The sequence below is a fragment of the Bidens hawaiensis genome, unplaced genomic scaffold (genome assembly GCF_021521415.1).
Source record: "Bidens hawaiensis isolate Kalapana, Puna unplaced genomic scaffold, B.hawaiensis_p1.1 tig00004192_1, whole genome shotgun sequence".
NCBI lineage: Eukaryota > Viridiplantae > Streptophyta > Magnoliopsida > Asterales > Asteraceae > Bidens > Bidens hawaiensis.
Genome location: NW_027491249.1, coordinates 14,982 through 32,224, shown reverse-complemented (window position 1 = coordinate 32,224; position 17,243 = coordinate 14,982). Strand labels below are relative to the sequence as shown.

The window sequence follows — 17,243 nt, the reverse complement described above, 5'->3', positions numbered from 1 at the left end:
TTGCCTTACAAGAGCTCGAGCTTGGCTTGGGAGTCGAGTTTTCATGCTTGAGCTTGGCTTGTTTTGACTTACGAGAGCTCGAGCTCGGCTCGTGAGTTGTTTTTTCAATCTCGAATACCACTCATTTTGACTGCAAGAATTTGAGCTCGGCTTGTGAGTCTTTTTTTCAAGCTCGTGTACGGATAGTTTTGAATTATGAGAGCTTGAGCTCGGCTAGTAAGTTGTTTTTTCAAGCTCGAGCACGATTCGTTTTGATTTACGAGAGCTTGAGCTCGATCTCGGCTAGTGAGTCGTTTTTTCAAGCTCGAATACCACTCGTTTTGAGTTTTGACTGCAAGAGCTGGCTTTTGGCTCATTTCGAGCTCTTTTTACCTAAAGCTCGAGCTTAGATCCTGAGTCGTTTTTTCAAGCTCAAGTATGAATAGTTTTGACTTATGAAAGCTCGAGCTCGGCTTGTAAGTTGTTTTTTCAATCTCAAGTACGACTCGTTTTGACTGACCAGAGCTCAGCTCGTGAGTCGTTTATTCAAGCTCGGCCTTGGCACATGCTTTATTTATTAATAATTAATTTACATAGGTTTTTTTATATTATTTCTATATATTTGAGAAAAACCATAAAACAAGCCAAAGCTCGGCTCGAGCTCAGTTGTGCGGTGTGAAACTAATACAAACAAGTCAAAAAGATGTAAAACTAAAAAAATCACATGGCTCGTTACGTATCGACGAGCCTAAACGAGTTCCCATACAAGGCCCGGGCTCGATAACTAAGCGAACTTTATTTAAAGCTCGGTCTCGGATCGAGTCTGAAAATTTTCCACTCGTTTTGAGCCTTTTAGAAATCTGATATCTTGTAGCTCGTGAGTGGCCCGGCCTGTTTGAACTTCTAATCATCGTCGAGTAATTTAAATTATGTTTGTAGGATACTGGCTCCAACTACATACATCTTCTTTGCTTCTGCATTACCTGTGATTGCATTTGGGGAGCAACTTAGCAGAGACACAGGTGATCAATTGATGTTTAGTTAAAGGATAGTTAAATTAATGGACAAAGCTATGATTTTGTAAGTTAATTTTCTGTACTTTTTGTAAATGGAAGCTTGAACACTGTTGAAACATTAGCTTCTACTGCAATATGTGGTCTTATACACTCTATACTCGGTGGACAACCACTTCTCATATTGGGAGTTGCAGAACCAACTGTTATAATGTACACTTACTTGTATAACTTTGCTAAAGATAGACAGGATTTGGGGAAAGAGTTGTTCTTGGTTTGGGTTGGATGGTAATATAATAAATTAATAATATCTTTAATCTTGATTTGAAATAATTAACTACTTTTGTTATTTTTTAGTCTTCTAAAAGCAGTGACATTTTGACTTATATTTTGCAGGGTGTGCACTTGGACAGCTTTGTTTTTGTTTCTTCTAGCAATTTTCAATGCTTGTGTTATCATCAATAGATTTACAAGAATTGCAGGGGAAACTTTTGGGATGTTAATTGCTGTTCTGTTCATACAAGAGGCCATTAAGGTGACCAAATGTTCCAAACCTGATAGTTTATTACTGTTGTTGACTTGTTTTAAAATTCACAAGACTTTGTGCTGTGATTTTGTTGCATAGGGACTAGTGAGCGAGTTCAACATTCCTAAACACGAGGACCCGAGTAAAGTGAAGTATCAGTTTCAATGGCTTTACACTAATGGTCTGCTGTCGATTGTTTTCTCGTTTGGCCTTTTGTGCACTGCACTAAAAAGCAGGAAAGCGAGATCATGGTGGTGTGGAACAGGTAAATGGATTAGCTTTTAATATAAGTTTACCATTTTTATCTTAAGATGTAATTATTATTGTTTTCAATATAGGGCGACTCAGAAGTTTCATAGCAGACTATGGTGTCCCATTAATGGTTGTCGCGTGGACAGCGATCTCATTCAGTGTACCGAGCAAAATCCCTTCTGGTGTTCCAAGAAGGCTGTTTAGTCCACTTTTATGGGAATCTGAATCTACAAGCCATTGGACTGTAATCAAGGTACAATTTTTTAACTTTTATTTCGAGTGAAGATAAAAATGACTTAAAAATCGTTTTATACTTATCTTGTAATTTCAACTACAGGATATGGGTCGGGTTTCTCCTGCGTACATAATGGCAGCCATCATCCCGGTTCTTATGATATCCGGGCTTTATTTTTTTGATCATAGTGTTGCTTCACAGTTAGCTCAACAAAAAGAGTTCAATCTCAAGAACCCTTCAGCCTATCATTATGACATTCTTTTGCTTGGATTCATGGTAATAATATATTACTTTTTACTCCATTAATTAGCACATGTTAGGTATCACAATGTAATTTTTTATATTATCTAATTTTTTTTCAGACGTTGCTCTGCGGATTATTAGGATTACCTCCTTCAAATGGTGTCTTGCCTCAGTCACCAATGCACACTAAAAGCCTAGCTGTCCTTAAAAAACAGGCGAGTAGTAAAAGAAAACAAATCTTCTGATCACTTGATTGAGGTTTATATGTTCTAACTAATGATGTTAATATGCTACCAGTTTATTAGAAAGAAACTGGTGGAGAGCGCCAAGGAAAGTATAAAGTTGAAAGCTAGCAACACCGAGATATACAACAAGATGCAAACCGTGTTCATAGAAATCGACAGCTTACCAACTGTAAATCTTCAATCTATTAACTATTAATTGTAACAAAAGTTTATTTCATAATTCATATTAATTGGTTTTTTTTAATTGCAGACAACTAATGTAGTTAAAGAGCTAAAAGACTTGCAAGAAGCGGTCATGAAAGTAGAAAATGGAAAAGATAACACAAATAATAATTTTGATCCTGAAAAACATATTGATGCTCATTTACCAGTGAGAGTTAACGAGCAACGGGTCAGCAATTTACTGCAGTCAGTTCTGTTAGCAGCATCTATTTGTGCAATGCCTGTTATAAAGCTAATACCAACCTCGGTTTTATGGGGCTATTTCGCCTACATGGCAATTTACAGCCTCCCGGGAAACCAGTTTTGGGAACGGATCTTGCTTCTTTTTGTCCCCTATAGCAGAAGATATAAGTGAGTTTATTTTTCAATCATCTCAATCTTTATTATAAGTTTTTTTGTGAACCTATTTTCACATGTGAAATAATGGCAGGGTTCTAGAGAAGGTTCATGCATCTTTTATCGAGTCGGTGCCATTTAGAAGCATAGTTATATTCACTATATTTCAAACTATCTATTTTATGGTGTGTTTTGGTATGACGTGGATTCCTGTGGCGGGAATATTATTCCCTGTGCCGTTTTTTCTTCTCATTAGCATACGACAACATATTCTACCGAAACTGTTCCAAATGCACCATTTGAGGGAACTTGATGCAGCCGAGTATGAAGAAATTGTGGGCGGTCCAACACACGCTCCTAGTTTCAATCTCGAGGGTACTGATGATGGGAGCAATGACAATGATGTGTCAATATGTGATGATGAAATATTAGATGAACTTACTACAAGTAGAGGGGAGTTTAAGGTTCGAAATCTTAGCTTTAAAGAAGATAGACGTATACAGGTAACATTTATAATTATTATTACTAGTATTATATTAGTATTAATATTAATATTATTATTATTATTTAATTTGTTTAATGACCTCCAGATGTTTTAAATTTTTATTTTTTATGCAGCAAATTTACAATGGTAGTGACTATAACCGGCCCGAGTGAAAGTCACAACTGAACAGCTGGGCCAAAGGCCCAATGGAACATTGAGAATGAAGAGCCCACTGGGCTTTTAGACTTGAAATTTTCTTGTTTTTGAGGTCTAAATGATAAAGTTGAAATGCTAAATACAAAGCAGTAAAGCACGTTCATGTCTAATTGTGCAAAGTTTTAGTGATGTGAACCTTTGATTGATGTGATATATTCGAATCATCAGGTTTAGAATAACCAAGAAATCAAATGATTTAAATTACAGCATTCTGCTTTATCGAACGAGTTAGTTATTTACTTTTTTATGGTTTATTGGATTTTAATAATCCATATTTAATGGTATTGGCCGATAATAATCCCTATTCATTTTATCGCCACCAGCGGTCCCAAATTTTAAAAAATTGGCCACTAATGGTCCCCCGTTAAAAAGAAGTTAATGTTATACCTTTTTCCAAATTTGAAACTAATGTTTTTGGGCTTTTGATCGGAAGGAAGATACGAGCCAATTGATGTAAAACTTAGTTCGAATCGGTGCTCCAAAACGACGAAACAATGCTTCAATTCGGGTCTTTGAACTTACAATCAACAAAAATCAAGCCGTTTGGATCAACGTTTCTAGCTAAGTTTTACACCAATCGACTCGTGTCCTCATTCCGATAAAAACTCTAAAACATTAGTTTGAAATTCGGAAAAAAGTATAACGCCGTTAAGTCCTTTTTAACGGGGGACCATTGGAGGCCAACTTTTTTAAATTTGAAACCGCCAGTGGCTATAGAATGAATAGGGATTATTATCGGTTGATACTATTAAATAGGGATTATTAAAATCCAATAAACATTTTTTTTATTGTAGTTAACTTTGCACACTAGTGTATTATAGTCATCAAACGTCTGTTTCATGATGAACTTTGTATTACGCGAGCACAACCAGCATAGGCCATTCATATTTGTTAGGATTCGATATCTTTTCCAAGGTACAACGGTTGGAGATGTTTGCTAGCTGAATTAGAGTGTTGTATTTTAGTGACAAAGTTCAATATGAGAACGCTTGGTTACCATCAACCAGTTACGTACTTTTGTTCTCAAGATAGCATGTAGTTGTTAAATGATTATATAAGTTCTGTCGAGGCGTAGACACAACTATTAACTTGCTTTTTAAAATAGGCGTCTAGAACCAGTCGTTGTCAACGTCATCTATTCATAAGTTGAATATAGGTCGTTTATTTTTTATACCGTGCATTTGCTCTTTTTAAATGTTATAAAATCGATAAAATCATAAGAAATTAGTAAGAAATTGCAAATGGGGTAGCCACATTAGTGTAAATGAGTACATGAAAGTTTGGCATACTTGAGCCTAGAACTCCACTATATATTTTCAATTGAATTTGAATTAATTTAAATGCAATATAAGCACAACTCAATATGCAAGTTGTTGTAAATAATAGAAGATTTGGATGAAGACTTTTTGACTTGGTCTTTACAATTACTAAATAAATGAATGCCACAAAATTTTCAGCATTATAAATTTGTAACTAGCTTCATACCAAAACATTAAAAACTTTTTTTTGAGACTAATCAAAGCAAGAAACAAGATGAGCAAAAACATGTAAGTTTCATATACATCGATCCAACCCGCATTTCATTATTCATTACCAAGATTATGATACTTATTCCGCCTTTAATGAATTTTTTTTTAAATTCAAAAAACTTGCAGATCATGCAATGAAGTTGAACTCAGCAAATTTCTGAGCAGCATTGATGTCATTCCGGGTGCTTTCGACGTAGCTAGCGCTGTGTCCGATAAGAATTGGCCTTATGAGTTAACTAACAGTCCTTACGGGTTCAAAGTTTCAAACATGGACGTTTCACTAAAAAATAATATAAATATGTACCTTGATTGATCAGATATACCTATAGGGGAAGGTTCATGTACAAAATAATCTTAACATGAGATCGTAGGAAACACTACCAATCTATCAAAAATGAGAACGTAGAAAACAATATCAACTAAAATACCAATCTACATAAACAATGTTTTATAATAACAAAGAAAAAAACTTAATAATAACAAAAGAATCAAAATCAACACCAAAATAATAACAACAAATACTTATAACGTCTCATAATCGGAAATCAGCATATACGAACAAAAAAATAACAACAAACAATTATAAAAACAAATATAATATTAATAACAAATTGGTTTTCACTCTTTTTATGTTAAGAATAAAATACATCTGATCCTGAAACTACGTATATATGTAGTTTTTGAGTTAATTAGTTTTATCTTGCAAAACAATTATTTGTCAAGTTTTGTTAGTCATGGGCATTTTAGTGGAAAAATTAAGTCAAATTGATATGTTTTTTTGTGAATGAAACTCTCTATTTATGGGATTATTGACAGTAACAATTTTCATTATTCTATGAACATCATATATTTCCTAAACAAATTATTGGTTTAAATTTTGTTTTGAAGGATATAAAGAGCCCGTTGATCGTCACCGGATGGGGTCTTGGGGGATACCTTGCCATAATGATTACACTATGGCTGCAAAGCACCATGTCTGAAGACGAATCCAAGCGCTTGATTTGCATAACTTTCGGTACCCCTCTTATTGGTGACGAAGCTCTGCGATGTGTCATCTCTAAACGCCCGAAATGGGAATCTTGTTTTCTAAATGTGGTTGCGATGACTGATTATGTTGCTAGTTTTGTCCCAACCGGAGGTGTATACAAGCCTTTTGGTTCTTTCCTCTTTTGCACCGAATCAGGAGGGCATGCAACTTTTAATGACCACGAAGCAATCCTTGAGGTTCTAAATACCATGAAGTTACCAAGTGACGCAAAATTGGGAAAATACGATTACAGGAACGATTTGATTGAAATAAGAAAGGTGGTATTGCATCGTAGGGCTTCTGAATCAGGTGGATTCAACTTGAAACCGTTGACGCAGGGAATCAGACTGCAGTTTAAGAAAATTGGTGTGCTTGAGAAGCTATCTAATGATATGATAAAAAGTATGGACCTAAAACAAGAAAAGATGTTAGCAAGCAAGAAACATGCATACGAGCCTACGAAGAAGCTAAACGATATAAAGATGAACATGACATGCATGGAATGGTATATAAAGACTAGGCAAGCAAATTGCTACAAGAAGGAGACAACAAGAAATGAAATTGTGGCCAATCAAAGTATCACCACACTGCAACGCACTATGAACGAGTATTGGAAGAAATTTGTTAGAAGATAAGGATCAAAATCCGCAAAAGGAGAATTCTAAGTTACGCACGCGTTGGCTCCTAAGTGGAAACAACTATAGAAGGATGATCGAGCCACTAGACATTGCTGAACACTACAAAAAACCACGAGGTAATGAAAGGCCAACAAAGTACCTTGAGCATAGGCCTGATCACTATAAGTTGTTAGAGAGTTGGTTAAAGGAAGACCAGAAAGATAAGGAAGACAAGAAAGATGTGGATGTGAACGATGTCAAAAGAAATGAGGCTCCTAATCTTAACGAGGATTCGTGCTTTTGGGCTCACGTAGAGGAAGCGTTGATATCATTGAATGAGTTGAAGATTAATGCAAATTCGAGCGTAGACCAAGAAAATATTAAGGAGTTTATGGACTACGTTATGCATGGAATCGAAGAATTATTGGTGTCACCGGATATATTCCTGGAGGGAAGCAGTTTGTTGACGTGGTGGAGCGAGTATGAGTCGTCTGACACATACAAACAAGGTTCATGTAGATCTAAGTTTGCTCAATACATGGAGAACGGGAGTTACACTTCGTATAAGTAGCTCCGGTATCAGTATTTCAAGTATGCGTGTTTTGGTGATTAATAAGGAAATATATGATACCTCAATGCTATGATCACAATATATATCAACGTTTGTATGACTATATATATATATATGGTAATGTAAAACTTGTGAGTTTGTGTGTGTGAGTGAAATGTACTTGTTTAATTTCCTAGTGTTCTATAAAGTAATTTGTTTGTCATGTTTGTTTAATTAAGGAACTTGTTTTTGCTTTGTGAAACTATATTGTTATTGAATGTTGCTTGATGTGTGTATAATATACACTTCACTTGTTTGCTTTTATTTTTAATCTTTCAATTATTTTCTTTAGTTACAAATTTTGTGATTGATGTTTAAAGAACAATTATCTACTGGTAACTAAACTACTAAAGTCGAAAGTGTCAATTTAACTATAAAAATATTAGTAAATTAAATTTGTCCGTTGCTATAAAGCTGTTTAAAATTATGAAAGTAGAACTTACACACGAGATGCCGAATTTAGGTGCTAACCAGTTTGAAACCGAAATGAAAATTTAAAACTAAATTTGAATTTGTAAAACAAATTCGATTCCTATTCAGATAATTAACATTAACAACTTGTTAAACAAGCGATGCAAACATTGTGTTAATATGCTTTGAATGATTTCTTTTAACGGAAATGTTACTAGTACTATATTATAGACCAATAATATTAAACTACATCTTTGCCCAGGTTTAAAATTTAGACTGTCTACCAAATGGGTTAGCGTAACGTTCGTTATCATAAATCGAACTTTTTAATTATATGATAAAAGATGTTAAAAAATAAGAAATTGTAGACCAAAGTCGAGCCCAGCCCAAAACTGATCCTATAAGACATGGTTAAGCCCATCAATGATCTACCTTAATTGTTGTCTGACATGAAGTCTGGTTATTATTGGTCCACGAAGGCTCAAAAGGAACTAGTGGGAGATAAATGTCCCACGTCGGATGGATAAAGACATGCAACGTGGCATGCTTTTTAACCTGTTCTGCATAACTCATAACACCAAACTTTTTAAAATTGTTTATTTAATTTACCTAATTTTTTTTAATGTACAACTAAAATTATTACGTAGCAACTTATAAAAAGACGCTATCAAGTTAAAGTTTATTAAAATATCATGATAGGTTAAACAAGTTAAAGTTTATTACAGTTACTTTTTCTTTATATATAAAACTTTAATACATTTATTACGATTAAAACTTATCTATAATACAAAACTATTGGTCCCCGTGTTTTGATCCTGTTGCAAGGTTGGCCCTCATATTTTAAAATTCAAACTCAGCCCAACTATTTGTGAGAAGGTTGTACATTTAGTACTCATCGTTAATCCTAGTTAGTTGTTAACGCAAAACTGATGTCGTGTATCATTCAAGTGAGGGTATATTTTTCAAATTTTGACCCAAATTTGGAAAAACAGATATACCCTCACATGAATGATACATGACATCATTTTTTCCGTTAACAACTAACTAGGATTACCGGCGGGAACTAAACATATAACCATCACACAAATATTTAAACTAAGTTTGCAACTTTTAAAATTTATAACCCCAACTCGCAATATAATCAAACCACACGGACCAGCCGTGCATTTTCCTCATAATATTATTATTATTGTAAGTTAGTTAAAAAGCAGTTGAAAAACCATAACTCCCTCCATTATTAAGATGAGACTCTCATCTCAAAACTTGACCCGTTTCACTCTCCCATCACTCAACCAATACCCGAACATGACATCTGGCTTGAACTCGTTGATGTGGTTCCGAAAGGGTCTTCGGGTCCACGACAACCCGGCTTTAGAGTATGCTGCCAAAAACTCAACCCAAGTCTACCCGTTATTCATTATCGACCCGCATTACATGAAAGCCGACCCGACTGCATTCTCACCCGGATCCAGGTTTGCCGGGTTGACCCGTATCCGGTTCTTGCTTGAGAGCTTGGTTGATTTGGATTGTAGTTTAAAGAAGATAGGTTCAAGATTGTTGGTGTTGCATGGTGAACCACATGATGTTTTGATTAGTTGTTTAAAAGAGGTAATATTGTAATTGTGTCATAATATAATATTAATTTTATTTATTTATGCATGCATGATTGAAGTTTTCATAGTTTATAATTGTGACTAGGGTAGGAACCGTGTATTGCACTGGTAGAATAAATTTAATGTTATATAATCTAGGGGTGTGCAATTTCGCATTGTTTGGTTTGGTTAGGTAAGGTTATTAGCAGGGCCGTCTCTAAGAATTGTGAAAACTTTTTGCGTCGAAGGCAAAAAAGAATATGGGTCTTAAATTAGTTGAGTAATCAGGTTTAAACATTTAAAATACATATTTTTTAATATTATATATATATATATATATATATATATATATATATATATATATATATATATATATATAATTTAATAAAAATAAAAATTCGGGTCTATCGGATTGTCAGGCTAGGGTCCGGCAACTACCCAGCACTGCCTCATAGCCAGCTCTGGTTATTAGCCTCAACCAAAACTGAAGTTATCGGTTAATCTATTTTATTAACGAGTCAATTTTTGGATAACTGGTTTGGTTTATTCGGTTAGTTTGTCGGGTTTCGGTCTGGTTTGGTTAATAACCAAAACCGAACTTGGGTTAAATTTTTGCTTAAAAATACATGAACTGGAGGTATAAAAGCTAGAAATATATGAAAAATATGAATGGTTGGGTTCAGTTTATTTCGGGTAACTGAGAGTATAGAAAAAAATCGATAACCAATTGTCGGTTAATTTTGGTTCGTTTTGGTTAATGGTTCAGTAGTTGCTCACATATAGTAATAAGGACTTGGGGTAATAAAATAATATTTGGGTAATAACTAATGGATATGTTTCAAAAACTTGCTGAATGATTCAGAGGCTACCTCGGCGAGGTCTTTGAATGATTCAGCATAAGATTGCCAAATAGCCCTTTAGTTAAATGGAAGATTTAAGAATTAAAAATCCTTATAACAACCGTTTTTTGGTAAAAAGAGAGGAGAAAAGAGCAGAAAAACATTTTTTTGGCGTGCTAAAAGTTGTCGCGTGACACCCAAGATACTCTTTTATTAGAGGTAAATTAGGATTACATCTAATACATTGTTTTACTTGCAGTGGGACATAAAAAGACTCTGCTTTGAGTATGATACTGACCCATATTATCAAGCTTTAGATGCTAAAGTAAAGGTATTTTAGTTAATCACTTTTACTTAAATATGTTTTCTTGTAAATATGATAATTATAAGTGATCTTTTTTTTTTTTTACATATAGAGTCATGCGTTAGAAAGTGGTATAGAGATTTACTCTCCAGTTAGTCACACACTGTTTAATCCTGCAGAGATTATCCAAAAGGTACTTGTATCCAATTATCAAAACACAATATTAATGTTTTGTGTTTACTTAACATTTTACAATTTTTAATATTTTTATTTTTATGAAATGTGAACAGAATGGAGGAACGCCGCCAATGAACTGCTTATCGTTTTCGAAAGTTGCGGGCGAGCCTGAATGGTTATCGTCCTCGCTCTCCACATCACTGTCTGCGATTCCTCCTGTCGGTGATGTTGGAACTTGTGAAGTTTCTGAAGTTCCAACTGTTAAACAACTTGGTTATGAAGACATTCAAGAGGTGTGTGTGTTTTTAGTTTTTGGGATATAAACGAACCGAACTTTCGACGAACTGGTTGGCGGTTCGTTCGTTTATGTTCGTTCGTTCGTTTAATAAATGAACGGACATGAACACGAAATTTTGTTCGGTTAGCTAAATGAAGGAACACGAATAGCCGTGAACGTTCGATAAGGTGCTTGTCAACGCTCGTTTACGGATATGTCTGTTTATGCTTGCTAATGTTTGTTTGTTTATATTTCTTCATTATTTTTATTATTATTTTATTTATTTATTTATTTTTAATGACTTTTCTAATCTTATCATGTAGATTTAAGCAAAATGATATACTAAAAAAATATATATATGAGTATTATGTGATTATATTATATGTAAATTAACATATGAATATGAATGTTAAAAAAAGACACCAATGCGAACTTGGTAGCCGGACCGAACCGTTGAAACTGACCATTATCACTTAGCAAGATCAAATAATACATTGTTTACGTTCATTTTTGTTAGTTCGTTAATGAACGAACACGAAAACAAGAAATTTCGTTTGGTTAGGTGTTCTTGAACCATTCGTTTTTCTGATAAAAACTTAACAGACGAACATGAACAAGGCCTTGTCCGGTTCATTAACAGCCCTACTTCGGCCCCACATATAATAGTTATTTGTAATTATTTTACTATAACTAGAAGTTATAATTTCATTTCGATTTCCTCTGTAATTATCATTATTGTACTCCTATAAACAGTTGATTAATAATCCTCTTGCAGGAAGAACCACCTATATTCAAAGGTGGTGAATCTGAAGCACTGAGGCGGCTTAGAGAATCAATCAAGGACAAGGTTATTTTTCGCCTTTTCGATTCAAACTTTTTTTTTTAGAACTTTTTATTCTGTTTGTGCCTTCTGGTCTTGATTCATGCATATTTCAGGAATGGGTAGCGAAATTTGAGAAACCGAATACCGATCCTTCTGCATTCAAAAAGCCTGCAACGACCATGTTATCGCCATACTTAAAAGTTAGTAACATAACATTCTTTGTTATTATCTTTATAACCTTCTAACCCTTATTCATTGCATATGCATGATAGTTTGGTTGCTTATCTTCAAGATACTTCTACCAGTGCATCAAAGATATCGAAAAAGAGGCCAAAAACCACACGTCACCTCCGGTTTCCCTTCTCGGACAAGTCAGTTCTTTTTTAACCTTATATATATATTTGTATAATTACTGGCTTCATTTATGCTTCTGTTTTTACAGTTGTTTTGGAGGGATTTCTTTTACACTGTTAGTTATGGCACTCCTAATTTTGATCATATGAGGGGTAATAAAATATGCAGACAGGTAACCACTTTTGTTATAAACATTTAACAAACAATGAAGAAACATAGATTAAACGAACAACTTTTTTTGTAGATACATTGGAACAATGACGATGAACTGCTGGCTGCATGGAGGGATGCTCGGACCGGATTTCCTTGGATCGACGCCATCATGGTCCAGGTAACTAATACTCGTATCACAATCTCTTAACTCGTGTTAAATTTTTGTATTTTACTTTAATAGATTTCAGTTGAAATATTTTCATGTTGATGTAGCTTCGAAAATGGGGTTGGATTCACCATTTGGCTCGTCATTCCGTTGCTTGTTTCCTAACTCGTGGAGATCTTGTAAGTCGATAACGTTATATCGCAATTTAAAACTATTTTAACACCCTAGACACAAATAATAATATGTTTTGGTAATTGGTATGAGGGGTCGGATGCTACAACTATAATTACGTACGTTGTATTGTTTCATAGTTCATTCACTGGGAAAAAGGACGCGACGTTTTTGAGAGACTTCTTGTAGATTCTGATTGGTCGATCAACAATGGAAACTGGTTATGGTTATCTTGTTCATCATTTTTCTACCAGGTGACTAACTTTACTATTACTAGTCTACTTGTTACTTGATCAATCGCACGCCAAAATATTAAAATAGCAACGGATTTCATCAATCTACTGATGTTTTTGGTAGTATCATCGAATCTATTCTCCTCTCTCATTTGGGAAGAAATATGATCCTAATGGTGCATACATTCGACACTTTCTTCCTGTTCTAAAAGGTTGGTATTTGATACGTAAATAAGTAAATAACACATGAAAAACGAGTATCGGATATTATATGTATTAACACGTATTATTATTATTTTTTTAGATATGCCCAAGGAGTATATCTACGAGCCGTGGACAGCTCCTTTAAGCATTCAAACAAAAGCCAAGTGTATTATTGGAAAAGACTATCCAAAACCAAGTGAGTATATATAGTTATATACCATATGTGACATTTATTTACATGTAATTGATTATTTTTATAAACATTTATGTACCTTAATGCATGATGTATCCTTGTTCAGTAATTTCTCATGAAATTGCAAGCAAAGAATGTAAGAGGAAGATGGCTGCAGCGTATGAGTTGAACAAGAAACAAAATGGCATCGTGAGCGATGAAGACCTGCATAACTTAAGAGCACAAGTGGAAGATCAAAGCCAAGTGACCGTTTCAAGAAGACTCAAACAAAAGTTGATTTGACGAGTTCATGGGTCGTGTTGGTTCGACCATCTTGGCTATGAGAATTGGAATTGGTGTTACTTAATTACTTTGTAGTTGTACCACTTATTAGAATGCTAGAAGTAGAGATATGAGTAACTTGTGATTTATGAAGTAATGATTAGATGGTATTTGTTTTCGCATACACATTAAGCTACAATTCATGACAAGCGTTTAATCTTAGACTCTTAGTAAATATAATAAATAAATATCACACTAATTAGCTGTTTCTAGTAACGGCACCTTACCAGTCCCCAAGGGACATGGTGTGGTTTAGGGATGAGTATTTGGTACCAAGTACCAGCACCTTACTGATAATTCGGTACGTTGTTCGGTATCTACTTCTTTTGAAATTCGATACTACCTGTACCAATACCATATAGAAATGAACATTTGATTATCTTCGTTTGCTCAGGGCTCCAATCAAAAGTAATCTAATTTGTTCGCCTTGAGTTGAGCATTATTAATAGCCCGGTTGCACCAAGTACTTATTGGATACAGTGAGCCCATTGGCTCATCACTGTTGGTCGTGTACCTGTGTGTAGTGTTTATCATGTGAAATATTGATTCTGCTAATTTTGGCACCAAAGCTGTCACTTTTATGATATTAAAAATAAATAAATAAAATAATAATAAAAACCATAAACTTTGAGCTCATCTCAGTTAAATGTGATTTTATCATGTGCCATATAATTATTTGTCTATATGACTCCACTGCTTTTTCTTATGATTATTAATTACTGTTAAAACTGTTGTTAATTACATCATATGCATATTTAATTATATGGGAAAATCATCAAAATAGTCATGGTGACTGAAAAAATTGTTAAAATAGCTTAGCTTTTTTAAATTATCAAAATAGCCTATTCCTTTTTTTCATGCGGCGGCCTTTCACCTCACGCACCATCATGAAAAAAAATACTTTTCTTCTCCTATGCCGTATGGCATAGCATACCATGACCTCCTACATCATCTATTCATTTCAATCCAATTATAGTCTTTATAGCAAATATAGATCGGAAAGTTGATACTGAAGAGGTATGTACCCGCCTCAACACCAAGCAAGGCGGGTCAACCCACAAGATAAAGACATTATGAAGGCACAAAGCCAAAACCCAGGCGCATCGCGCATACAAAACATGCTCAGGCATCATATGCTCGCGCATCACATACGCGCGCGGCGCATATCGCATGCTCTTGCACATCACATATGCTCGCGCGTCACATATGCGCGTGGCGCACCAGCGCGCGGCGCATATCACACGCTCGTGCATATCACACCTGCGCATGAAATATCTGCGCGTGAGAATAAAAAGAAGACTTCGCGCATCCTCAGGATGGGCGCATATCACACGTGCACATAATCAACCTCGTCCTTATCCACTGTTACAAACGGCAATCAGATCTCATCCAGATCTACGAAAAAAAAAAAAAATCAATCACCATGGTTTCTGGAGTTCGTAACGTTGATCAAGCTCTGGAGGATATTGAACGTGAGGGTGTTAACGACGGACAGCAGGTTCTGAGGGTTCCGCGTGATTCTACGCGTACCACCAGCAACCGTCCCTTCGTCACAACCCCTCACGGCCAGACTGAAACTCCTCCAGACGATCACACGTTACAAAATATGGCCGGCGCGAAGCTGAAAGGACCAATGGGTCCAGAAGATGAAGCAAACGATCCGAATGAATGGCTCATAAATGAGCAGCGGCGTCTGATGGAAAAGTACACTGAAATGATCAAACAGAAGAAGCTAGCCGACCAAACACAAAGGCAAGCGATTGATAAGCAGCCTACAAAAAGGCCGCGCGCGCCGGAAGAAGGGCATTCTGTTCACACTGCACACACTGAGTTCAGTGATGAAGAAGTGCATAGCATGAGGAAGACAAGGGATACTCATGCAGGAGGCTCGCAGCTCCGCGCGCCTGTGAACATGGCGCCTGGGGCCAGAGCAGATCTGGATCTGCACATGCCATACAGCCCACCGGTCAGAGGGCAAGTTGACGTAACCACACCCTACAGACCAGCCATCCTGGTAAAACACTCAAAGTTTACTGCGCGCATCGCGCAGGCTCCCATCCAGCACAAGACCAAGATGCCAAGTGGTCTGGGCAAATATGATGGCACAACAGATCCAGATGACTTTTTGCAGGGTTTCTATAACACGGGAAACCTAGAGAGCTGGACGATGCCAACATGGTGTCATATGTTTGCTCGCTGCCTCACGGGCGCTGCGCGGGTATGGTTCGAAAGCTTGCCGACAGGGCAAAGAAGACTTCGCGCATTCTCAGGATGGGCGCATATCACACGTACACATAATCAACCTCGTCCTTATCCAAATCAGGATCAGGGCAACCTTGATTGTGCACGTCAGACACTCTTCTAGAAGGCATCTTTTTAAGGAGTAAGAATATGCTGATGTTGACAGCTGCCAAATGAAAGGTCGACAACTCAGCATGACACATGTGCTACCACATGATTTCAACCAACGAGAAAGCGCCAGGTGTCCCAGAGGACACGTGGCGCAGTGCGATTGGAGGAGGCCAACGAGGCTGAGCCCAGCCAGTGGAAACCCTAGCACTATAAATACAGCATCAACTCCACTTTGATGACACATTCATTCACACTCAATCATTGACAGTTACAAGCAGTGATATCACATTCAATCATATTGAATTATATTCACTCACAGTCAGTTACAGAAAAACACACAGTCACACAATCAAGAGTATTCAGCGATTCAGCAATACTCTTGAGATTTCACTGACTCACACTTTATTATCTTCTCCACAAAGATACTGATTCTCACGCCGGAGGGTTACCCCAAAGAGGACCCCTCTGTCCCTTTCTGAGGGGTAAGTAACGGCGCTGTTCATTTTGTAGGTGGAAGAACACGGATTCAAAGGAACCATCGGTGAAACAGTTTAATCATACCCGAGGAAAGTAGATCTGCTACCAGTGAGTAGATCCACGTTTCTTCATTGGCGCCATCCGTGGGTTACAAACGGCAATCAGATCTCATCCAGATCTACGAAAAAAAAAAAATCAATCACCATGGTTTCTGGAGTTCGTAACGTTGATCAAGCTCTGGAGGATATTGAACGTGAGGGTGTTAACGACGGACAGCAGGTTCTGAGGGTTCCGCGTGATTCTACGCGTACCACCAGCAACCGTCCCTTCGTCACAACCCCTCACGGCCAGACTGAAACTCCTCCAGACGATCACACGTTACAAAATATGGCCGGCGCGAAGCTGAAAGGACCAATGGGTCCAGAAGATGAAGCAAACGATCCGAATGAATGGCTCATAAATGAGCAGCGGCGTCTGATGGAAAAGTACACTGAAATGATCAAACAGAAGAAGCTAGCCGACCAAACACAAAGGCAAGCGATTGATAAGCAGCCTACAAAAAGGCCGCGCGCGCCGGAAGAAGGGCATTCTGTTCACACTGCACACACTGAGTTCAGTGATGAAGAAGTGCATAGCATGAGGAAGACAAGGGATACTCATGC

General features: G+C 36.5%; 2 protein-coding genes and 1 pseudogene across 2 annotated transcripts; all 3 read left to right on the top strand.

Moving 5' to 3' along the window:
* Window positions 1–1,089: 1,089 nt before the first annotated feature.
* On the top strand, window positions 1,090–3,708 carry LOC143625627 (boron transporter 4-like). Its single transcript, XM_077095911.1, has 10 exons — window positions 1,090–1,280; window positions 1,389–1,527; window positions 1,618–1,783; window positions 1,857–2,023; window positions 2,108–2,281; window positions 2,368–2,463; window positions 2,546–2,662; window positions 2,744–3,066; window positions 3,146–3,554; window positions 3,670–3,708. The coding sequence occupies exons 1-10, from the start codon at window positions 1,204–1,206 to the stop codon at window positions 3,706–3,708; spliced, it is 1,707 nt and encodes a 568-aa protein (XP_076952026.1). The 5' UTR covers window positions 1,090–1,203.
* A 2,397-nt stretch (window positions 3,709–6,105) lies between these two features.
* Window positions 6,106–7,495, top strand: LOC143625672 (senescence-associated carboxylesterase 101-like; annotated as a pseudogene).
* Window positions 7,496–9,187: 1,692 nt separating this feature from the next.
* On the top strand, window positions 9,188–13,735 carry LOC143625629 ((6-4)DNA photolyase-like). Its single transcript, XM_077095912.1, has 14 exons — window positions 9,188–9,553; window positions 10,636–10,707; window positions 10,793–10,873; window positions 10,971–11,150; window positions 11,910–11,981; window positions 12,071–12,157; window positions 12,230–12,328; window positions 12,400–12,483; window positions 12,556–12,642; window positions 12,738–12,809; window positions 12,942–13,055; window positions 13,159–13,246; window positions 13,339–13,434; window positions 13,538–13,735. Exons 1-14 carry the CDS (start codon window positions 9,188–9,190, stop codon window positions 13,711–13,713), a joined length of 1,674 nt encoding a protein of 557 aa, XP_076952027.1. The 3' UTR covers window positions 13,714–13,735.
* The last annotated feature ends 3,508 nt before the right edge of the window (window positions 13,736–17,243 follow it).